Consider the following 25,843-nt stretch of genomic DNA (forward strand, 5'->3'; position numbering starts at 1 on the left):
ATGCATGACTCCAATCTCTGCCTCTGTTTTCATATGGCATTGTTCTCCCTATGTGTCTTCACATCATCCTTTCTCTGTGCATATATGTCCACATTCTTTTCTTCTTATAAGGACACCAGTCATAGTGAAGTAGAAGTCCATCCTACTCCAGTGATTCATTTTAACTAATTACATCTGCAACCACCTATTTCCAAATAAGGTGATATCCTGAGGCACTAGGGGTTAGATTAGAACTTCAGCATATACCTTGGGAGATATAATTAAACCCATAAAAGGCCTAATTATCTCTCCTTATAAAATAAAGATTTGGGAACATAGTAAATCTTAACCATTTTTTTAGGTTACATATTCCTTTGAGAAGATTATTAATTGTATATCCTTGGCCCAGGGAAATGCACACCTACACAATATATTGCACAGTATCAGGAAGATCACAGGCACTTTGAAGCCCTCTATTGAACTCCTAGGAGGTATGGATCCGAAGTAAGGAATGCGAACATTGAAGGAAGACTCTTTTAGTTTTACGAAGTGCATCATTCTTTGAGCTACAAACATATCACCTACAGCTGCAAAAGAACATCTGCAGAGCCCAAGGTCACCACCACCCTGGATGCCCCAGCAGGGCTTCATGAGTCAGAATCAAGCAAGATGGAATAAAAACTTAACACCAATGTTCCAGGTGAAATGTTGAGACTGGCAAGTTGTCCACCTTCCTCTTGTTCTTGGTCCTGGCTTAAAATGTAAGCTCACTTAATTAGCACTGCGCTCCCATGTGTTCTACTCAATCCTGTTCTGTGTCTGCTTCCTGCTACTCCCCACCCTCTCAATCTTTTTCTCTAAAGAACAATGCCTTTCCCTCCCAGACTAACCTTCCTTCCTTGAGTCATTGCTGCCCTGGCAACCTCCAATGGTGGGGGTGGGGCCACCACCTCGCTCCCTGATTCTATTTCTAAACCATTGCTTCCTATCTTTCCATAAAAACACCTTTCCTCTGAAGTTCATGCCACACATGTCTACCTCCATCAAGCCTCTACATAATTGTTAGCTATGCGCTATGATGGCCGACAGGTAGTAGGCACTCCAGAAACACTGGCTGAATGAATGGTTAATTCTTTGAGTAAATGATTGATTGAATAAAAGCTGTTTTCTTGGTCATTCTTCTGCATTTATGTGAGACTTTTGTTGCTTCACTCACTATGCTTCTTTCTACATCTTTTCCTATCAGGTGAATGTATTGTCCATTGAGGACCAAACAGGAATCCCAGTCCCCTCACAATCTCTTGATCTCCTCAGTGATACTTTCTCCTTTAGTAACTTCAACCATTCTGCTCATACCCAGAACTGCTCCATATCCTCTTGTTTGACCATGACCTCTGATTTTAGCTCTCATACCCGACCTCTAATCCCTTGATACTCTTGATTTCCCCACAGTCTTTTCCTGGCCATGTTTCCATCCCTAAACAGCCTAAATCACTCTCTTAAAATGCAATCAGCACCCTCCACTCTCCTTCCTCCCTTCAGATCTACCTAATTCATTTGGATGTGGCCTTAACTGGAAGCCTGAATTATGATATCCCTCTTTTGAATCTTGCCTGGAGTGCTGAGCATAGCTGAGAAGAAACGTAACCTGAGTCCTGGTGCTACTGCCCACTGTTTTTGTCTGTAGGGTCTTTGACAGCTAGACCAGGCTTGTCCTAGTTCTTGATCAGCCATCTCTCCTACACTTCCCAGTCATTCCTCTCAAACCCTACACTACTCTGCCTCATTCATTGTGGACAACCTGTTTCTTCTTTTATCAGACACTAGAGACCTGGTGCACGAATTTGTGCAACAATGGGGTCCCTTGGCCTGCCCTGCGGGATCGGGCTGAAACAGGCTCTCTGACATCCCCCAAGGGGTCCTGGATTGTGAGAGGGCACAGACCAGGACGAGGGACCCCACCAGTGCACAATCAGGGCTGGGGAGGGATGCAGGAGGTTGGTCAGCAGGGAGGCACCATGGGAAGGCTCCAGGGTATGCCTGGCCCATCTCGCTCAGCCCCAATAGGCCAGACCCCAGCAGCAAGCTAACCTACTGGTTGGAGCATCTGCCCCCTGGTGGTCAGTGCAGGTCATAGTGAGCAGTTGAGTGGCCTTAGCATATCATTAGCATAATATGCTTTGATTGATTGAATGGCCGACCAATCGACCGGACACTTAGCTTATTAGGCTTTTATTATATAGGATGGACTTCCTCCACTTTCCATCTTCTCCATCTGTAAAGTGGGCTAGTTCTAAAACCTGCCTAGTGCTTCCTTCCAGGATTAGCACCTGTTTTTTATTCCTGTTCTATAGCCAGTCTTCCATAGGACTCCTGACTTCAACCACAGCACTGGGTATGTTAGTCTGAAATTGATTATATCAGTCTTTCCTATGAACTGGGAAGCTTTTTGAGGACAGAGGCAGTGCTCCTTAAATACATAATAGTCACTCTATTTTAGAAGATATCATGCACTGCTATGGATTTAACCAAGCAAATAAAAAGAAGTTGAACTAAACACTGAAATGAATAAACAACTTCATTACCCCTGTATTTTTCCACATGTGCCCATATGTTTTATAACATCATCAGTGGAGGGATTAAAAAATGTAGAAGAGCTTCAGCTGCCAAAAATTTGCCTGTTTCATGAAATTAATTTTAAAATGTAGATCTTAGCATAGTAGACAGGATAATTAAATTAAAAATATAGTTGTGATATGTCAAATTTAAGAAAAGAGCAAATAATTAAGATCATAGAAAACCAGTAAACATTTTAATAGTTCTTTACTATAAAAAATTTGTGAAAATACAGGGTGGGGCAAAGTAGGTTTAGAGTTCGTGAAATACAGAGTTTATTCTTGTATTAATATTTATTTATTATTATATTATTTTCCATATGAACAACTATAAACCTATGTTTAAATAAAAGAAGTTTCTCATTCCTTTGTTTTTTTAAGTACTTACATTAAAAAAAGGCAAACAACTTTAAAATGGGAGACAGTATTGAATATCCAAAAACTTAGTATCCATCAAATCTACCAAACATCTTTCTCTACTTTCCAGATGTTTCCTTTATGATTTCCATGTTCTTATATGATTAGCTCTGACTCAGAAAAAAAAGGAGCTTTTCACTTTGTCTGTCAAAACCCAAAGTGTTTGACCTTCAAGGCACACACACACACAAAAAAACTCCCCCACAATTTCTGGATAAAAATGTGGTTCTCATGTCATTTATTCACTCAAGTAATTTTGGTGGAATTAAAAAAGTATAATCTAAAATTTTAAAGAATATTATTAGTGTTACCAGAGGCGTAACAAGAGCATCTGGCACAAATGGTATTCAATGAATAAATAAAAGAGAACCACATAGCAATTTAACAGTCAAGATTATGAATGGCTCGAAACAGTTTATATTCTTCTGACAGAGTCCTACTCTTATGACAGTTTTTTATTTACTACTTAATCATCACTTTGTGCGATCTTTCCTAATTATATTTTGGCTTACAAATCTTATTTAGTGAACTGTGATTATTTTTCTGAGAAGGAAAATAATTTGAGGTATTTTGAAATTTAAAACAAGCTCTGATAGTTTCTTCAAGTGAAGATCATCTGACTATTCAAAAGGGATGCACTGTTTTTCCAACTAGGGCAGGCACCTTTGGGTAGATCTGATGAGATGAAATATAGCTACCACTTGGCACTCTATTGAGAAACACATTTGGCTAAAATATAACTGAGAAGTTAAAATATTTTTAAATGTAATGTTTATTTTTTATTGGCAAGTTGTTGATACTATAAAAAAAACTCTACTTTCTTGATAAATATCCTTGAATACTACCTACCTGTCAGAAGGTGGAGCTCTAAACATAGCTAAAATACTGGCCTTAAATATGTGCATTTCACAAATGTGTGTACCAGTGAGGAGATTAAAGCAGGAGTAAAGTCTTCAGAAAAAGGGTTCTGAAAGAATATTCCAATTCTCTCAGGAAAAATCACCCACATCTCCCAATATGTACATAGTTAACTCACACAAAAAATTTTAGTATGCTCCTTTGAAACTTCAATATATTGCCTACGATAAAATCTAGGTATGGTAATTCAGAATAAAAGGTAAAGTATATTTAAAAGGGAAAACATATTTAAATTCAGGATCACCTACTTGAATGTGGGCAAGGTCATTAATACTTACAAGCATCTCGGATGTAGAGTAACATGGCTATGAAGATGTAATCCACTAAGCCCAGGCCGAGGCCATCAGCGAACAAGGCATCCCAGACCACCAGAAGGTCCTGCAGGGGGAACTCTCGCCCAAACAGCAGCCGCACCCACCGCCTAGAGAAAACAAAACCAAAATTCAGAAAGCAGTACGTTTGACAGTAACATAAAGAGGAACCATTTTCTCCTACAACTGTGAAGAAATCATAATCGTTAACTAATCACTTTAAGCAAATATATATCAAGAATATAATGAAGTAAAATCCAAGTTTTAAGTTTTCAAGTGAATTTTGTAATTTTATAACTAGGCCACAGTCATTAAACTTTATTCCTATATGTATAAAACAAAAATACAACATTTGAAAAGGGTAGAAATCTTTCCTATTTAATACAAATCACATAAAAAAGGCAAAGAAAAAATTAAACGTATAGTGGTCTCATAAATACCTCATTTGTAAGGTTATGAGTTAAAAATTACATTTTTCCAAAATTTCACGCTCACTACTAATTTTTTTGTTAGACTTTTGCAAATGGGTAGATGATAAATTACTATAACCAAGCAGAAAATTTCACTGTCACATTTCACTCATTTTAAAAATATTCATTTAAAAATAAAATGTGGCGGGGAAGAGCAGATATTTATGTTTTTTGTCAAGCACAGACAGTTATTTCAAACGAAACAAAGTGATACTTAATTTTTAACTTTAGAAGAGATATGACTTATCAGTGAGGCTATCTTTCCAGGCATGGTTTTCAAATCACAGTTACCTCTATGGCCAGGAAAATGGATATCTATGCATAAGCAGCCAATAATAATACTGAGCAAGGTCTGTATATAATTATGTATCATAAACAGTTACGCTTCAGACTGTCAATAAATGCTACCTAAGCTCTTTATATCTAATTCTTATAATAATAAAAATAATTTGCTTTGATATGTTTGTATCAATTTACTTCTAATTTTACATAACATGGCTACAATTTTCTTACACAGCCTTTCTTTAGGAAGCTCATCTATAATTCTATGTGATTCTGGTATATAGCAAAGAATGAGAAATCCCAAATTTCTGGTACCACCAAATAGCACAGAATAGAGAAAATTGTTTAAAAATCAACTAATATATGTTACCATTTTGCAAAACTTGAAACCAAATATAACCATCTGTGGGGTTAAAGTGAGGCCAAAAAAATTCAAATACTTTCTTCAGGAATAATTACATTTAAGAAGGAATCATAGCTGTGACAATACAGTGTACAATCACACATATGTATAAATTTATGAGGAACCATATGATCAAACATTTAAGTTATTTTATTTATACTGTTAAATTAATCAACAGAATAATTAAATTATATTTTCAACTACATCTTAAATTATGTTATTCAATTTTTCAAAGGCAAAAATTTAATGTCTAATAAATTTATCTTTTTTAAAATGTTATAGGCTGTTTAAAATTTTTATCTACCTTTCGATTCTTATTCCACTGCTAATTTGAGAAATAAAATATACTTTTTTATCTAATGTGTTTGTATTTATGCGGTTTAGAGAAAAAACGTTATTTCTCTACACATTTCTAATTCTTTTAAATTACAAATGCTAATGTTTACTGTTTTAAGAAGTATACAAATATCTCTAAGCTAAATAGGTGCTCTTCTTAATTACAACAAATTAACTGGTCTTGCAAAAAGCATCAGGGGAACTAGGAGAATGGACAAAGCAAAAAGTAGCTGTACTGAATTATTTGGGGCACCTGTTTAACCAGTTAACTGCCACGATATTTTGAATTTAATTTAAAAAGTCCGCCGCTTGCGTCTATAGATGCTTATGGCGTACAAATGGTTAAAGGATCTTCAAACTGATAACCCTATCTGCATTATTAAATGACTAAACACTTCGAATGTGGCTATTCAAAGTTATTCAACTGAGACAACTGGAAGAAAAAATAATCAATATAAAGCACTGGTGAGGATCTGATGTAAACATGGGGAGTATAGTTGATGATGCTCTATTGTATAACTGAAATTTGCTAAGAGAGTAGCAAATGTTCTCACAAAAAAGAACCAAAACAAAAAACACACAACCAAATAAATAAATGAGGTCATGGATGTCTTTATTAATTAGATGGGAGGAATCTTCTCAATGTACACTTTAAATATCTTACAGTTTTATTTAACATTTATAATACAATGAAGCTGAAAAATATAAATAAATAAAGAATTATCTTGGTTCAATGAACAGGCAATTTTGGCTGTTTCAAAATATAAAATTCTGATATTTAAATGATTACTTCTGGTTCAAATCTAGACGTTAGTATAAAATTCAAACATCAGACCAGTAAAATAGTACCGTGCCCCGAACTTGCCCCTTTCCCTCTTGAAGGGTATTTCAATGCTTTCCTTATTTGAATAAACCCATTTAGAATCTACCACTGCTGTTCCTTGAAAGGCAATGCTTTTGCTTAGCTTTCTTATGTGTAGGGGGACATTTTTCTTTATTTTCCCTACTTTCTCTTATTGAAACAAAAATCACTTTTGAAAAAGTTGACGTCATACTATCATAGACGTCATACTATCATTTAGCAAACAAACAAACAAAAAATGGAGGAAATTAAAACACACCACAGGTGAGAATGCAATGCTATCTTTTCTCCCCTTTCTCAAAGCTCAAACTCTTCCCATTTTCTTGTGGACAACCACACCTCTAGTTTCATCATATACAGTGTAAGGGGGAAAAAAGCCTATTTTAAATAAATAATTGATATTCCTATTGTTTCTATAACAAAATGTCCGGATATTGCTCCAACTTCTCTTGCAACCTTTCTGCTGGTTGGGGTTGTGTCAGGTTAGCCTCAAAAACGACGCCTCCACCCCCTCTGCCAGATCATACAAGCAGCAATCTCTACTGCAGCTTTGTCAGGAACTGAAAACACCTATAATCTACATTAAATAAAACACATCTTCCAAACTACACAGAATGTAAGTCCTCCGTACTTTTATGTTTGATGTGTACTCTATGCTGTGCTGCTTTATAAATGTTTCACATTGCTTTATTTTTGAAGTTTCACTTTGCCAAGTACACACTGCTAAATAATTCCAGGGTAAGGACCAAATTCTGTGTGTGTGTGTGGGGGGGGGGGGGGGGGGGAGAGAGAAAGAGAGAGAGAGAGAGAAAAGAGATCCAAAATCTATTATAATAAAAGCATAATATGCTAATTAGACCAGACAGCCAAATGACCTTCTGGACGTTCTTCCCGACGACCTTCCAGACAAAGCCACAGTGGTGGGGGCCAAGGCAGAGGCGGTTAGGGATGATGAGGCAGGCAGGCGAGCAGTTAGGAGCAATCAGGCAGGCAGGCAGGCAGGCAGGCAGGCAGATTGGTTAGGGGCGATGAGGCAGGCAGGCAGAATAGTTAGGGGTGATGAGGCAGGCAGGCAGGCTAGCGGTTAGGAGCCAGTGGTCCTGGATTGTGAGAGGGTGCAGGCCGGGCTGAGGGACCCCCCCCCCCTGTGACCCAGTGCACAAATTTTGTGCACCGAGCCTCTAGTGCTCTTTGTAAAGAACTCTGTACGTTTTGCTAAGTGCTCTATGTATTTACTAAGGTCTTCTTAAATTCACTGTAAAGCCAGCTGTCATGCTGCCGAGAAGCAGCGGTGTAGTTCAATTGGAAACACGCATTGATCTTGTTAGTGGTGGCATAACAATAATTCAGTGAGTGCAAAAAGATCCAGAAACACATAAGAGAAAATATTTATTATTTGATACCTAGCATTTTCTTTTATACAAGACTGTTTGTTTGTAAGTTGTATAGATAAGTATATTAAATTAATGCAAAATACAGTTCCTTCTATTTTATATGAAATTTTAGAAAAATTAAGGATAAATTCTCAAAATATTTGAAAAGTATCATATGACTAATGGAATGTTTTGGGACCAACAATGACCTTATTAGTAATTTAATCATTTTTGTCCCAACTGGATTTAGTTCATACATATATTTGCCACACACAAAATTCCTTGTGCTATTTTGGGCTTTCTTCATTGAGCTTAAAAGCCAAGGAAAAATTCAGTTCTTTATGGAATGAATTACCAATAGAAATTATTTCAGCAAGCTTTTCTATTCTTAGAAAGGAAAACTTACTCTATGAAATTAGGTCTTATAAGGAAGCTGTTCCTAAAATTAACATGTTTTTATTGAATTTAAAAATATTTAGCAAGAGTTTAAGTTACACTTAAGGGTAGCATTAAACCTTTTTCCTTTTAAGGATAGATTCCATTTAATTGCTTGATACTATTATCTTGCTTTATGTATGTTGCACCTACAGACTGCAATGCTTATTAACGTATACATCTTATCACCTGTGAAAATACAATAATTCATAATTTACCGGATCTACTTAGTAATTCAAATCTATACAAACTGAGGTATTAAATCTAATTATAAACCACTCAAAGACAGGACAAATTCCATGTTTGCATTTATATCACTATTCTCAATGTTAAACTTCTGTGTAATTAAGCTGCTGTCCCCAGGGGATCAGTAGGCTCCTAGTGATATTAGTGCTTGGTGAATGACCCATGAAAACTTCAAGAGAAATCCTTTTTTTTTTTAAATGAAGAATGTATGAAGATGACCAATTTGACTGAGGTTTAAATAAACATAGCCTTAATCCAACATGGCTGTAGTAGGATTACACCTGCAGAAAAAAAACTATATACTAGATCTTCATGTCCTTTTTCTTTTCTTTTAATGAGCCTTTAATAAATCTAGATATTTCCACCTTAGGACAAACAAATAAGGTTGTAAAGGTGTATTTAATTTAATTTAACAAGCAGTGTGAGGCACCTTAAGTAACCTGTGATCATGAAATGATAACACTGGATAAGCATATTGGGATACAAAAGAACGATGTTGGATTTTTGCTTAATTACATTAATTTTTCTGTTGCTTTCTGATCACATATTTTTTAATGGAATATATTGGGGTGACATTGGTTCACAAAACCATACAGGTTTCAAATGTACAACTGAACAAAACATCATCTGCATCGTGCGCGCAATTCCCCAAGCAAAGTCTTTTTCCTTCCTCATTTCCCCTGACATTGCCCACCTCCACCAGCCTCCAATCCGCTTTCCCTGTGGGTATCACCACACTGTTCACACTGATGTCTGTGTCTAAGTAATATATGCTTTTTTGCTTAATACTTTCACCTTCCTTCATCCAGTCCTAGCTCTCCCTTCCCCTCTGACAGCTGTCAGTCTGTTCCATGTATCCATGCCTCTGTTTCTATTTTGTTCATAAGCTTATTTTGTTCATTATATTCCACATATAGGTTAGGTCATATAAGGTTTGTCTTTCTCTGACTGGCTTATTTCACTTAGCATAATAATCCCTAAGTACATCCATATCCATGCTGTTACCAAAGGTAAGATTTCATTTTTATGGCTATATAGTATTCCATTGTGTAAATGTGCCTCAGCTTTTTTATCCACTAATCTACTGATGGGCACTTGGGCTGTTTCCAGATCTTGGCTATTGTAAATAATGCTTCAATGAACACAGAAGTGCATATATTCTTTCAAAATAATGTTTCAGGTTTCTTCGAATATATTCCCAGAAGTGGGATCATTGGTTCATAAGGCAGCTCCATTTTTAATTTTTGAGGAAACTCCATACTTTTTTCCACAGTGGCTGCACCAGTCTGTATTAACTTTGAAAAGCTAACAATTAATTTTTAAATAACCCATACCTGGTAAAGAATAAGCACAGAATCCAAATTCCATATTAGTACCAGAGAAAATCAAAAGCAAATCTAGGTTTTCATCTCTGGTTGCCATCTTCTTAACTGAGTTTATACTTTTCTTATTTTGGCTTCCTTTGTATTCAGTTCTTTTAAAATTAATTTACACTGAGTTTTCCTTTATATCAACTCCATGAAAACAGTCTTAAAACTAGAACTACATGTTGAAGTATTATAATTAGGGTGGCATTCCCATCTTTAATTCTAACTTCTTGGAGTGACACTGTTCAAACTTTTCTGTTGACTTCTGAAGTCTTTCATATTTATCCCTCGCTGGTTTGGCTCAGTGGATAGAGTATCTGCCTGTGGACTGAAGGGTCCCGGGTTAAATTCCTGTCAAGGGCACATGCCCAAGTTGCGGGCTTGATCCCCAATAGGGGCGTACAGGAGGAAGCCAACCAATGATTCTCTTCCTCTCCCTTCCTCTCTGAAATCAGTTAAAATATATAATAAAGTCTTTCATATTTCCACGCACACACAAAAAATATATGAAAGCCAAAACAAGTGATTTTTTTCTAACTTCACATTTCTTCTTCTTCTAAAGGCTCTATAAAAACACACTGGAAAATGTTTAGCCTGCTTACTAATTTTTTTTTCCAAATGTAGTCAACTGTTTCAATTCCCACCTCTTAAAAATATTTGGGATCTGCATGCATTACAGAAAGATTTGAATACTTCAACCCTATCAAAATCTGCTTCAAAACAGAAGGAACTGAAACTTCAAATTAGTTATTATCTTTAGAGAACTCAAATTTGCTTTCCATGTTCTTATAACCCCTGGGATGAACCAACTTGAATTTGGCTTTCTGGAAACACATGTTAAACCTAATTTAACCTCCACAGGATATGTACATAAACTGTTAAAAGGTTTTTTTGTTTTTTGTTTTTTTACTTTGGGGGGAAATTCTATACTCCTTTCAGAGGGCAATACATAGCCCTTTTTAAGGAAGGTTTCCTATTCCAAAAATAAGTTCCTAATAATTATCACCCATTCCTACTGTAATTTATTCTCTTTGGCAAGTGTTTGAAGGTTGGTTTTTGTGTGTGTGTGTGTGTGTGTGTGTGTGTTTAATCAGAACACTAAAATATGCCCTTTGCAAAAAATAGTCTGAATGGAAAGCAAAGCCTTATGCATCTATGTTTTACCAGAGGTATAAGATACTCATGAGAATGTTGAGCACAGATGACGGTCATGTTTTGAGGCTATAAAATGATTGAGCATTTCTACACACACACACACACACACACACACACACACACACACAGGTCTTTTAGATGTATGCCTGCTATGTAGATTAGAAGCATGAGATTTCAGGGACTAAGTAATACCAGGATATGCAATTTACCAACAAATTCAAATAAAGCTAGGAAAAGATGGTAACACTTCAGTACCGATTTAGTTGCATGGACAGGATGTGCTCTCTCTGAGAATCCCATTTTATATTCCAGCTGGGTACAGCTGGAATCTTAGCCCTGAGTTGAGAGGTCAATGGAGGTAAAAGTTCCTATGAAGTAATCTCTCTACCCTGTCAATTACTTGGGCTCCACTATTTGGAAGTCACTGTTGACTATGAACAAGAACATGAAAAAGTAATGTGCAGCTGGTGGTCATGTTGGGAAAATTAATTTTAGGCTCTGTGAATACTAGTTTTTATTCGTAATACAGACAATTTTTACTCCTAGAAAGTCTGTAAATAGGCTTTCTTCTGTCATTTTACCTTCAGGAAAAGAAATTATGAGCCAAAACCGGTTTGGCTTAGTGGATAGAGCGTCGGTCTGCGGACTGAAAGGTCCCAGGTTCGATTCCGGTCAAAGGCATGTACCTTGGTTGCGGGCACATCCCCAGTAGGAGATGTGCAGGAGGCAGCTGATCGATGTTACTCTCTCATCGATGTTTCTAACTCTCTATCTCTCTCCCTTCCTCTCTGTAAAAAAATCAATAAAATATATTTTTTAAAAAAAGAAATTATGATCAAATCAGTTTTCAGAGAATTGCTAAAAACAATTATTCCTATCTTTCCCTAATCTGAAACTCATTAAAAAACAAAACAAAATTCAAATACCAATGGGATCTTAACCTTAATGAATAACAATTCTCATCTTCCTCTGCATTGACCTCCTAATACATTTATATACACTGTTGGGAGAGCTGAGAAATATCAGAATCCATGCGATCTGGATGGAGGTAAGACCACAAATGCGTAGGCAGGCTAGTCCATGTTGTTACCAAGAGTCAGAGTGAACCATCCCTAGAAGGCAGCAGCACAGCCTGATTCCCTTGGACCTCTTACCACTTTCCTATAGTTGCAAACACCTCTGGGGCTGGTTTTCACTCTCTGTCTTTCTTTCTCTTTCCCCATCCCACAGGCACCTGGACCCCTCCTGGCTCCTCAGAGGCCAGCATGAGTGCTCCACTCAGGCCTGATGTTGGGAGGTTCACATCTATTACTGTCACTACTCCCCAATTACACTTTTCAGAGAAAAAGGCACTTATAAATAAATCCCAGCCAAAGGCTTAGTTCCTGAGAGTTTGGTTTCTCTCCCTTCTCCAGCAGGTCACAAGCTCTTGGGATTTGGTGTGACATAGAGACCAAAGGGTTAACAAAAGTTTATTAAATTAATATGAATCCTCCTCCCCAGGTCAGCTCTTCTGAGTCTTCTTGATCTTGAGCCTGCATCCTTGACCTCTCCCAGGTTTCCTAGCTGCTCATCAGACATTTCCCTGGGCTCCTCTCAGGATTCCTTGGACACACGCACTAAGTTATAAGTGATCATGCCTGTGTAGGAATGGATCAAGGCCTCCTTAGCCCTCTTGGCTGATATTTACGTGGGGCTTGATAATCTGTGTTTTGAACTAGTTCCCTGGAGTTGCTGTTCTGTGAACCACAGTATGAGAATCACTATACAGGAAGTTCTGGTTTCACTTCATATCTCCTCAGCTTATCCTCAGTGTGGGTCTTCACATTAGCTTATTCAATACTAGAGGCCCGGTGCACGAATTCATGCATGGGTGGGGTCCCTTGGCCTGGCCGGCAATCGAGGCCTATCAGGGAGCTGGCCGGCCGGGGGGAGAGGGGCAAGGGAGGTTGGCCTGATGACCCCCCTGATTGGGGCCCTGGGGGAGGGACCACAGGAGGTTGGCCAGTGCGGGGGAGGGGGGGCCAGTGGGAGGTTGGCTGGCTGGGGGGAGGGGCTGCAGGAGGTTGGCTGTGGGATCGTGCTGACCACCAGGGGGCAGCTCCTGCATTGAGCGTCTGCCCCCTGGTGGTCCGTGTGTATCATAGTGACTGGTCAACTGGTTGTTCAGTCATAATGGTGGTTTAGGCTTTTATATATATAGATAACTGGTCACTTGATCAATGGCCACTAAACACTTAATGACTGGGACACATAGCACACATAGCCAAGCCTCTCTTAATATTCTATCTCTGTTAATTTCTATATGCCCCTCCAGTCCCCTGGTAAACACTATTTTAAAAAACTAGAGGCCCAGTGAACGAAAATTTGTGCGCTGAGGGAGGGGGGTCCCTCAGCCCAGTCTGCCCCCTTTAACAGTCCAGGAGCCCTCAGAGGATGTCCTACTGATGGCTTAGGCCTACTCCCTGTGGGGAGTGGGTCAAAGCTGCAGTCTGGCCCCTCTCTGCGGGAGGTGACTAGGCCGATCAGGGAAGGTGACGCCCCCATCATGCTGTTGCTGCTGCCACTGCTGACCACCGTTGCTGCCTGAGCCTTAGCCCAGCCCTCACAGCAGCACCTGCCATCCGCGGCTTGCCTGAGCCTTAGCCCAGCCCTCACAGCAGCAGCCACCGCAGCTTTGTCTGGAAGGACATCTGGAAGACGTCTGGTTAATTAGCATATTACCCTTTTATTAGTATAGACCAGGGGTGGGCAAACTTTTTGACTCGAGGGCCACAATGGGTTCTTAAACTGGACCGGAGGGCCGGAACAAAAGCATGGATGGAGTGTTTGTGTGAACTAATATAAATTCAAAGTAAACATCAGTACATAAAAGGGTACGGTCTTTTCTTTTTTTAGTTTTATTCATTTCAAACGGGCCAGATCTGGCCCATGGGCCGTAGTTTGCCCACGGCTGGTATAGATGATCCAATAAAAGGAGAAACATGGATGTGAGGGTGTAGGGGAGAAGGCCTCCCAAAGGTTGGGGAAGCTGGGCCACTTTGAATTTCAACTGTCACTTACTTGGGCTCTGTGCTAGGCCTTAGACTGAATGATATGCTGACAACTTTTAATCATCAACATGGAAATTATTCAAAGTAAAATTCTAATTCAGTGAAAGTCCTATCAACCTGGGTTCCTATAGTCACTGCATTTTTCTGTGCCCTCCTCTTTTAAGTCCCCAATCAACCAGGTATGTTCAGGGAATGCAAACTAATAGCAACATTAGCAAAATATAATTAGGGAGGTAAAAACAATTTAAAACATTACTAAATACATTTCAAAGACAAGTATTAATTGTTTTTGGATTATCCTCCATTTGGGATTATACATGGTGGGGCAAAACTAGGTTCACAGTTGTTTGTATGGGAGATAATACAATAATTAATAAATAACAATACAAAAATAAACACTGTTTTGTGTATGCACAACTGTAGACTACTTTGCCCCACCCTGTATGTACCCTAGTTCCTATCCATTAATGCAGATACATAAAGAGCTGAATGTATTTGCATGGGGCCCAAATGACTTACAAGGAGGCAAGCAGAGACACAAAGGAAAAAAGACACCTCGAGGGATCCAGTGAGGGCAAAGGGCTGAGAGATTGGCTACTCCATTATGTTCCTGGCTTCCGGGCTACTGGCCAAAGTTCAGTGCCCAAACCACGTTCTAACCAACTGTGAGTGTGCATACATTTTTAAAAAATAAGGACAAATATATACATGTGTTTTCTAATGCAGAGAAGATTGCCACTCAATGCTTTCAAAATAAAGGCACACAATTTCTGATAATGGCAGAGATAACTATTGGATTTCTAAAGGTATTATCAAATATATGATCTGAAATTACTCTCTACAAGCAATATTTCTTCAAGTGGTCTGTGGAATATATGGATTAGAATCACCTGTGAAGAAACTCCCACATGTTTCACAGATAGATGCTTTCCTTGCTCACCCCCCAGTACATAATCACAGATCCAAACAGGCAGGCGCCTGCATGTCACAGGTGTCTCAACAGAGGCCCATGGCACAGCCTGAATCAACCTCGATCAAAAGCAGATTAGAGATTTATACCATGATAATTATACTCCTTGCTCAGTGTTCCTTCCACTCTTTTATACTCCTCTTGACTTCTACTCTTTAATTCCTAAAGCTTATCTAATTCAAATATATATTAAAAATCACCTTTCCCTATTAATGACCAAGTAATAAGACAAAGAATGCACAATATCTACTATTGTTGTCATCTCTGTGGTAATGCTGTCATCTGTGTGGCAACTGAGTTTTTGGAGTAGAAGAGATGGAGTGTTTGGAAGAACTTATTTAAATGAATCATGATCTTCTCTTTCATGAGTACTCCAGTTACAATACAGTGGTAATTACAGCCACAGGACCCTACAAGATTTAGAGAGTTTCCTTTCGAGGAAACTCATTAAGGCAACTATAAAGAACTAAGAACTTACAAAGAAAAATTAATTGCCACTTTTGGTCAGCTGATTTTAGGAGACATATGAGGTCTAGCACTGTATATTGGGCTAAGGGAGAGAAGAGAAACTCAGTGAAGTCTAGCTTACTGAGGGCATCATGGTATATAATATGTTCATAAATTAATCTGCTCGTAAACCAACTCAAATATGAAGTACAAAACATCGCATAAAATACTTTAAATTTATTTTCATCAACAGCACTCATTTACTTTCCACATCAGCTAGCAGTTTCTGTGACTGGCTGCTGGTGCCGAGAAGCTACAAATCCTGGATTGCAAAGTCTGAAGCACTGCTCTCTGAGTACAGCCTATCTCACCATCTTTCTCACGTCCTAAATTCTGTTATGTCCTACAAATTAAATAAAACGATGTGGGGTTAATGTTTTGTTAATTTAGAGTACAATTTTTTTTGCCAGTGCCAAAAAAAGGAAAAAAAAGAACTTTATAGTCTAACAGGGCATACATTAGATATAATGTCCCTTCCTATCCCAGACCCTCTCCCTCTAAATCCACTTTGCTAAGGCAGCCAATGTTTTCATAACATAAAGCCACTTTGAGGCATGCATATACCGAATTTTATGCATGTAATGCGATAACTGATTATCTTTGTATAAGTCTTTGGGCATGTAAGTATATCTTGGGAAGAAGCTAACTGCTTACTTAGTTCATATTACCTCAACGCATTAGTGTGATTTAGGAGTCTGACTGCAAAGAGTAGTACTGAGTAATCTCAGGAAAAAAGGGGGATTTAGGAACATGGTAAAACAGTGGTTTTCAAAGTGTGGTTTGTGGACCAATAGCATCAGCATTACCTAGAAATTAGTTCAAACTGCAAATTCTTGGACCTTACCCACTCAATACCTACAAAACTAGAAATTCTGGGCAGGGCCAAGTAATTTGTATTTGAACAAGCTTGTACATTCAAGTTTGAAAACCACTACTTTAAGAGTATATAAGAGAGAACATAATCTTGGGTCCAAGATTTACTAGAGAGCAAGGGAGTTTTAGTGACCCTTAACTTTTCTCCATAGCAATTATTACCACCTGACACAATCTGTATTTCACATTTTATGTTTATGGTCTAACTCCCCCATGTATATATAAAATGGCTAATATGCAAAGTGTCCCCTGGGGGGTTTGACTAGGAGACCGGGAGTTCCATTGCTCTCCATGACATGTGCTGACCACCAGGGGGCAGCATGGAACGAAGGAAGGCCCCAGCGGGCCCTGAACACCAGCCAGGCCTAGGGAACCTACTCGTGCATGAATTTTGTGCACTGGGCCTCTAGTTATAATAAAAGCTCCACAAAGGCATGGATTTTTCTTTTTTGCCTTTTTTCCTCCAGCACTATAAAACTAGTGCCTGGCATACAGTGAATGTTTAATCCATCTTGTTGAACAAACCTCCTTAGCCATGTTTATAAAGTCCAGTTAAGAACCAGGACACGTCGTTAGAGCTGGATGTAACTGTAAAGAGCTTCTGGCCCTGCCTTTGTTAGACACACAAGCAATGATCTTGGTGGGACATGATCACTGTTTTTACATCTATTACTAACAACTGCTCTCCTTCCATCTCCGTGACCGTCAGTAAATATTTTCTGTTGTTTCCCTACTGACCTAACCTGCCATGGGTTATCTACCTGCAATCATCTGGCAGGCCAATGACAAATGGGCAAATGAAGATGATTGTCAGCTTGAATAGTGAGTCAGGCAGAACTGCAACTCACTTCTAAATCTCTTCTTTAGGCCTCACTGCCCCTCAAGAGTTTGCAATGCTGAGTTGCCAGTTTTAATTACTTTCTAAAATATGAGTTATTTTCTACAACGTGAGGTGAGGTCTTCATATATTAGTAATGGAGATGCAGAATAGGAAAGTTGTATTGATAAAATTTCCCCAACTCAAAATCTCAAAACATGATATCCAGTCAATAAAATTCTTTAGGTTTAAAATGTGGATCCCAAAGTTCTGAAATTATGTTTATCAGCCATTTGGTACAAATGTTTAGTTGGAATTGTTTATAAGTATTAAGTTCAATATTAAGACATGAGGAGACAGCAATTTTAAAATAGAAATGTTTAGTGGGAAACACTGAAGGGGAAAAAAGTTGGAGGCAGGTGCCAAAGAGATGCTTCCTGACTCTGAAGGCTTGCCCCGTGCCCAGAATGGACACAAACTCCTCCAAGCACCAGTCCTGCCACTGGAGGGCATCTCTCCTGCAGAGCCAGAGGCTAGCAGAACTATAGCAAATTAATTATGGGAGACATCTTGTTTAGGTCCTTTATAACATCCGTAGAGATAACTTGGTGATTGTTTCAGAATCACTGTTCTAAGTCTCCACTAAGCCATCCATGAGCATAATGGACTTATATAACAAACACACTTTACACAACACTACACTGGGTGTAAATAATAAGGAGATAGTCAGTGTTGATACTCAGTGTTATTAAATAAGCTATATCTAACAGATGTTATACCTTAACAGGCTTGATCTAAAAGTGATCATTTTTAAATAAGTGATTTATTATTACCTTAATTTATGGGAGTTTGTTGGTTTTACTTTTCATCAATACTTAATGTAGAAGCACAAACATGCAAAAAAAAAATGTGACCCTTGACCTCATGAAGGATCAAAAACAACAACTAAAAAACTACACAAGTTAACTTGAAAAACATCAGAAAGTGATTGTAAACTCAATTTTAGAAAATGGATCACAAAACTAGACCTTAGACTTCTAAACATAAAAATGGACAGTTCAATTCACTAATGTGGCTCCAGAAAGTAGGCCTCCAGATGCCTAGGTCCAGTGAGTGTCCTGTGTTACCTCTTGCCTGCACCTTTTGTCTCACAGTCCCCAGATCCTACGCCTCACTTCTAAAGAGGCACTCTAGGATCCAGGAATAAACATTTCAAAGATAAAAACTATAACCCTTCATCCTCCTACCTAGTCAATTTCCAATCTTTAATTTCTCTATTTTCAATCATAGGCGATAAACAGGAGATACAATAGGGTTGTTAGTGCTGAGGGCTCCCTTGAAGCTAGAGAAAGTGAGTTCAGTAAGCATGGTTGTTTCATTCCTGCCATTTTCAGCTGCTCACTTACAAGCAGGATTAGGGTTTGTGTTCTGCTAGTCAAATAACAGAGGGATGGAGGCACAAGGGTACTGCACATAAATGCATGGAGTAATTAAATTTAGGGGGCAAAGAATGAACTGGGGAGTTGAGGACAATTAGGGACTAAATGACAATGGAAAGGCAGTGGGGTAAATGGACTGGAAGTCAAGCTGGAAATGGAGAGACAATAAGGAAAGGAATGGAGTCAAGTCAGAGAGTAGCATGTTTGAGGTGGAAGTTTTTGAGGTGGTACAATTACTGGAAATAAAAAAGACTCCAGATGTGACCATAAGAGTAGGAAGCTGGAGGTGAGTACGCAGAGAATAACTGGCAAGTACAGGCAGATACTACCTGTTTCATAAAGCATAGTGACTTTATGAGCCACCTGGAGGTTAGCGGGAATATTTCCTACTTATCATCTAAATCAGCTTTAGAAATTCAAATTAATGCTAATTCTTGGAGTATGTATAGACTTTGGTGATTCACAGCGGAAGCAACATTTATTGAAGACACTTGTTTTGAATACTTTATATGTCTCCATTTTACAGATGAAGCAGTTGCAGCTCGAAGATGGTTAAGTAACTTGCCCAAGTTTACAGAGCTTTGAAAATGCTGGGGTCAGGATTAAAACTGCCTGCCCATGAAACCAAAGACTCTTCCTATTTCGTAATTGGCACCTTTAAAGAAAGCCGAAATCTTCTTAAATATAACCTCATTGACAAGAGGGAATATGCCTTTCTCATTCCAAGGATTGTGGGATATGGCCATTTACTTTAAGATCTAGCCAAATCCAAACACTGAGTCCTGGGTAAATCACCTTTTGATATAAATCTCAACATAAATGATTTTTGTATTTCTAGATAATTACACAGAAAAGAGCCAGAACCAGGGACAATTGCCCTTCTTTTATTTTCTTCAAGCTCTTCTGAGACTCATATTAAATTGTATAATTGAGGTTGGTAATTTTTAATTTTTAATTCCTTCCAAACTAATCTGACTTTGTGTATTTAAAGCAAACATTTTTAGGGGGTGGAAATCTACAGATAAAGCACAGATAAGCCAGTCAGCTTAGAAATAATACTAAAACCTTTAATTATCCATGTATCCTTTCAATCAAAATAAGATGACAAAGATTTAAATTTAGTCTAAGCCTTAAAATCTGAGTACATATACCCAAAGATAAGCAATTATTTCTTACACGATCATTTAAAAAATAGTAAATATTAATTTTGTTAATTATTTTAGTGGTTATATTACTAAACACATCTTGGTAAGTTATGATCTTATCTGACATGGACCCTTAGAAAGTCTTTTTCTGTCAAAAAGTGAAAGGTAATAATCAAAAATATGGTTGTCACTTAAGTATAGATAACTATTAACAGGAGATAGAAGGTTTGAAGATCACATGTATATTTTATAGACAATATCCATGAGTTGATATTTCCATAATGCTGGAAACTTGCACCGATCCATTCACTATCTCATTGGCTCTTTCTAGTGGCCAGGACAGCAGTGTAATAAATGACTAAATTACAGTGAGAAGGCTCACCTAGGACTCCACCTAGCAGAGCCATAACTTTCAAACGGAGAAAACACTAAACCATTCCTTGGCGATAATTGCTCTACTTTACCAGCAAAAGGTATTTGTAATGCCTACTTGCACATGTAATTGTTTCAAAGACAGAAGAACACAAATTAAATAGGCATGGGTCCTGCCTGCTAGAGTTAATAATATAAACAATGACCTATGTGCTAAGAAGTCTACACAGAAACCAGTGTGAATTTTAAAGAGTATCAAGTTGTGCAGATGGATTGCAGCTATTATGTTGGAGAATTTAAGTGATGATTTTCCCCAAAGACAAAGAGCTGAAGTGTTACCTAGACAGAAGAAACAAAATGCATATTCATATTTCCTGGAGGTCTTATTTTGGCATAATGAACTTCTAAAAAGAGTTTTAAAAGCTGGTAATAAAATGCTCAAATAAGTATTGCAACAAAATAAGGTACATGCTGACTTCTAGTTTCCTATGCCCTTAGTCCCATGCTGCTGATCATTATATTTTACAGATATAAATCACCTTCATCTTCACTGGGCTTCAGCAACATATAGGCACCATTTTTCAGAGCTTACAATGTGTCAGGCTTGTGGCTCATGGTGTATATCCATTAACATATTTAATCCCCTTAACAGAAAATGAAGTGTTATTATTCTCATTTTACATTTGAGTAAACTATGGCTCAGAGAAGTTATAGTACTTGCCAAATATAGCTAGTAAGATATAGAGAGAGGAGATTCAAACCGAATGTATGTGTATGAGCTTAGCCACTATGCCAAGTGCTTTGTAAAGACTTATTTTATTTGATGAGGAGAATGTAAGGTCTATAAAACAGAGGAAAGAATTTAGAAACAGGAAAGCTACATGCTTCTCCATTTATGAAGAGAATTATACTATGTTACTTTATCAGTTAGACTTGCATTTGGTTGCAAGTAAGAAAAAACCCCACCTAAACAGTGTCTTAAAGATGAGGTTTATTTTTGTCTCACACAACCAGAAGTTTTGGTTCTGCAGATTAAAGATGTCAGAGCTGAAGCCTCTAAAATTCTCTTTGGCGTTCTCTCATAGATGCAAAATGGCTCTGCATCTACAGTGATAAGAGGAAAGGCTGGGGGCCTAAGTCAGTGAAGCAAATCTTTGGCATAGACCCCCAGCAGCTGACTGGAGATTAAATATGATTGGTTAGAATTGTGTCACAATGTACAACTGAAAGTGGGTATAGTATCACGCCAAAAACAACAAAAAAGTCCAATGAACTCTATATCAGAGTTATTTTAGTAAGAAAGCAAGGGTAAATGGATATTAGGTGGATAAACAGCATTGTCTGCCACATTTAACAGGAAAAGTTTTGGGAATAGTTGAGTTTCATTGCAAGTGATGTAAGAGGCATCACATATAAATAACTTTGCAAGAGAGAAGGTATATTTAGTTGTTTTAGTCTTATAGTACAGGGAGGGTAATTGCCTACCATGAGCCGATCCCGGCTTTATTCCTTCCTAAACAAATTTGATGTAGTTCAGTCCTGCTTGTTATCCCAACATTATTCAAAAGGAAGTTGATAGCTAGAGTCAGTGTTTCTCAAACGCAGCAGAATTATCTGGAGTGTTTTTAAAAACAGATGGCTGGCTCCAACCTTAGAGTTTCTGACTCTGTGGATCTGAGGTGTGGCCCAAGAACTTTCATTTCTAACAAGTGCCCAGGGGATGTTGATGCTGCTAGTCCAGAAGCCACCATTTAAGAACCACTACTCTAATGAAGACCCCAATTAATCTAAGGCAAACAGGAGATGATGGTCTCCTTGAGAGCTGATCTTGGTCGGGAGGTGGGCACATGATCTAATTTGGTCCAATTGGACTGAAAGAAATTATTGTTTTGTAATGATAAAAGGGTTCATTCTCTTTCTCCATCTGGAATAATACAAATGTTTTGTGATTACAAAGACATAAGCCCTAAGAAGATGAAGTTAATATAGAAAAGATACAGAAAAAAACGTATCCTTAGTTGAGGCCCTTGAGTTGCAGTCCCTCTAGACTTCAGCTATGTGAACTAATTAAGTTCCTTAAAGCTTGAGCCAGTCAAGGTAGGGTTTCCTGTAGTATGTATCCAAAAGCATCCTAATGATACAAAGGATAAACTGAAAGTTTAAATGAAAAATACAATTATACTTTATTTAATGAGGAAAATAAATAAATAAATAAAATCTACATGTAACCCAAACTTCATGCTAGACATTGGTTTAAAATTTTTCTCTACATTATTTTTTATATAACTGGTAATGAGTACCAAAATAGTTTCATTTTTCCCCAACCACCTCTAGCTAATGAGCAGTAAAAAGACAAAATAAGATAAAGAAGTAAAAGATCTAAGTCATTTCATCCACAAAGTGAATAAATAACCATCAATTAAGTTGATTAAAAGATAAAAATTCCATTTTCTTGCCTTCTTACTTCCAACTTCCAATTTTCCTAATATATCTCTACTCTGTGCCTCTCACTCCATCCCTACAGAGGCAAAGGAAGGGAGGAAAAGAGACAACTCATTTCAATACAAGAAAATGAGTAACACAGTGGTTTTAAAATTTATGGAGTTCAGGGATCAATAAAGCAACCATTTCTGGCTGAGGTAATTTTAAGTCTATATAATAAAAATATTATTTTTATTAGTTATTTTTATTTTGGGAATTTTTGAAATACTTTTTAACTGAAGACACCAGTAAATATAAAATTTTAAAGAAATGTTGATCTCTAGTTGAAGAATGCAATGGGACAAAAAAAGTAAGGGTAACAAAATTTAAGTTGGCACAGAATTCAAAACTATGACTACTTATATATCACTTAGATCAGGGATGGGGAGCATCCGGCCCACAGGCCGGCCGTATAAGGTCTGAGAAATCATTTGGTCTGGCCCTATCAAGGCATTTGGGGTGAGTTAACTAAATGTTTGACCAAATATTGCAGGCTAATTTTTTAGTACATAATCTGGATGGCCTGAGAATAATGTTATAAATATGCAAATGGCCCTTGGCAGAAAAAAGGTTCCCCATCCCTAACTTAGATACTGAAAATAATCAGACAAGCTGTTTAACAACAGACACCTACAACAGCCATAACCTTCATCTATTTGCCTAAATGCTCTGCACCAAGTTGCTGATTACCATTCATCTTCTGTCTTTCCTGTTCGGTCACTTCCTCACAGAGCAGAGCAAGCGGGAAGCCCTCTTCTTATTAGAGCGCCGTGCCAAACAGAAATGAATTCTTGTTTCGCCATTAAGATGAAGGGAAGGGTATTAGCTTATAAAGGACTGAAGTGAGTATATTTCAATATTAGCAACATGAAAATATAAGTTTCAATTGAGATATTAAAAATGGTAATATTTACTTCATCCATAATTGAAAGATATGTTTATAATAATTCATTTTGGGAGCACTACTATATAGTATTTGCCTGAAACAAATTATGCAAATACTTACATCTTATAATTTATTCAATTGCTTTCTAATTCCTCATTTTCTTAACTAAATTAGCTAAAACAGGAAATATATGACCAAAAAATTAATGTCCATCATCCAAATTAGTGTACAATGAATACATCTTTCAAACTAAGAGATTCACTATGGGCAGATCTCTATTCTTGCCTTAAAGGAATACTGCCTATTTAAATAGATACACAGAGGTTTTGGTGATTTCTTTTAGATACTTATGTCTCTACAGAAGCTCACACAATACACCAATGGCAAGCAGTTAATTCATTAATTAACCAAAATATTTTTTGAGGAGAAGATAGCGCTAAACAGTACAGTATTGAATGTGCAGTTGTGGTTGTTTGAGGTCCCTGTCTGCAAACTGTGTGGTGGAGACAAGCAATGCCTATGCTGTTTCTAATTATTCCAATTATCATGGCACACTATGAAAACTTGATTAATAACACTGAAGATATTGTTGTGGCAATTAGCCATATGGTTGTGGGACTTTATTCTGTCACGATTTAGCCATTAGCATCTACTTATGTTTGTCAGAACAGTGCATCCGTGACAAGTTGAAGTTCTGCTCACCTTGCTGAGTCCCCTGTGAGCAACACTAGAGAACTGTTTATTCCTAGGAGCCTCTTGCCTGAGTAAATTTTTCATGTGGCATCCGGTTTGACTGGGGACAAATGTCAAATGGCTTATGTGACGACCCATCAAGCTAAACTTTCTTTGAAAAACCACTTAGTGACTTGTGTGTCAAAACAAACTACTTGAAGGAAAGAATTTGACCAGTAATAACTGGTCATCTATGCTACACTACATATTTCCATGGTTTGTAATTCAGAGAAATGAATATATATTGACATGTAGAAATCTGTAAATGATATTTTAAAAGCTATATGTATACACACACCATGCAGCAGAGTATTTCCACCTATATTTTGCATGACATTTGCATTGAAGTTAAGAGAACTGAGGAAAGCACATACATGGCCAAATGGGAAGTACAGGCTAAGTCTGTTACTGTAACAAAAGAGCAGTCAACACCTCCTGGAGACTTAGGAGCACTGTTCTTTGGAGTCTCCACACTTCCCAGAAGAGCTGAAGGAGCAGCGGGATTAGAAAGAGGGGACGGATGGAGTCTGGAGCGAGTGACAGAGAGGAACCAGCTACCTTCCCAGTGATCTAAACCATTTCATCTAATTCTCAAGTATTTGTCATGTACAGTTGTGTCAGTTACCCATAACCGTAGCACCTGCCCTGCTGTTTCTTTGCTATCAGCCACCACTGTATCACCTCCTTGTAAATAAACTCCTGAACTGCAGGCACTGGCCTCTGCAATTTGTAAGTTTTGGAAAATGTCACATTAATATTTACAGATTTCCATTGTTTTGCATAGTGAATATATTAAACTTAATTTTAGAAAAATGTGCAAATAAATATTTTCTCTTAGAAATGATTTTCCTAGAAAACATTTTGTCTTAAGTCATAATAATTCTGGCTCACATTTATATGACTGATTACTATGTTAAGAGCTTTACGTGTAACATTTCATGTAATTCTGAACTCTTTAAAGGTATCATGCCCATTTGGCAGGTGAGAAACTGCAGCTTAGAGATGCAAGTTATTTTTCTAAAGCACACAGAGTAAGTGGTGGAGTTGGGTTCAATTCCAGGCAGGCTGACTCATATTCTGAATCACTATTTTATAGTGCCTTCTAATAAAAGGTATATAAATGTAGTAAACCTTGCCTGGCTAGTGTGGCTCAGTGGCTGTGTGTTGACCTATGAACCAAGAGGTGAGGGCATATGCCCACGTTATGAGATTGGTCCCCAGTAGGAGGCATGTAAGAGACAGCCAATCAATGATGTTTATCTCTTATCATTGATGTTTCTATCTCTCCCTTCCTCTCTCTAAAATTCAATAAAAAGATATTTTTTAAAAAATATAAATATAATAAAATCTTTAAACCTGTAAATATGGAAAGTTGTTAATAGAACATTACAAATAATTC

At 37.7% G+C, this 25,843-nt stretch overlaps 1 protein-coding gene across 6 annotated transcripts in view; it reads right to left on the reverse strand.

Moving 5' to 3' along the window:
- Positions 1–25,843, reverse strand: part of TBC1D5 (TBC1 domain family member 5) — a 457,482-nt gene that overhangs the window by 107,919 nt on the left and 323,720 nt on the right. For all 6 annotated transcript variants that reach the window (XM_059664053.1, XM_059664048.1, XM_059664051.1 and 3 more), the window contains one exon: positions 4,208–4,350. In XM_059664053.1, coding sequence (XP_059520036.1) covers positions 4,208–4,350 — 143 coding nt within the window. The remainder of the gene's footprint in view (positions 1–4,207; positions 4,351–25,843) is intronic.

This window comes from Myotis daubentonii, chromosome 14, assembly GCF_963259705.1.
Source record: "Myotis daubentonii chromosome 14, mMyoDau2.1, whole genome shotgun sequence".
Classification (NCBI taxonomy): Eukaryota; Metazoa; Chordata; class Mammalia; order Chiroptera; family Vespertilionidae; genus Myotis; species Myotis daubentonii.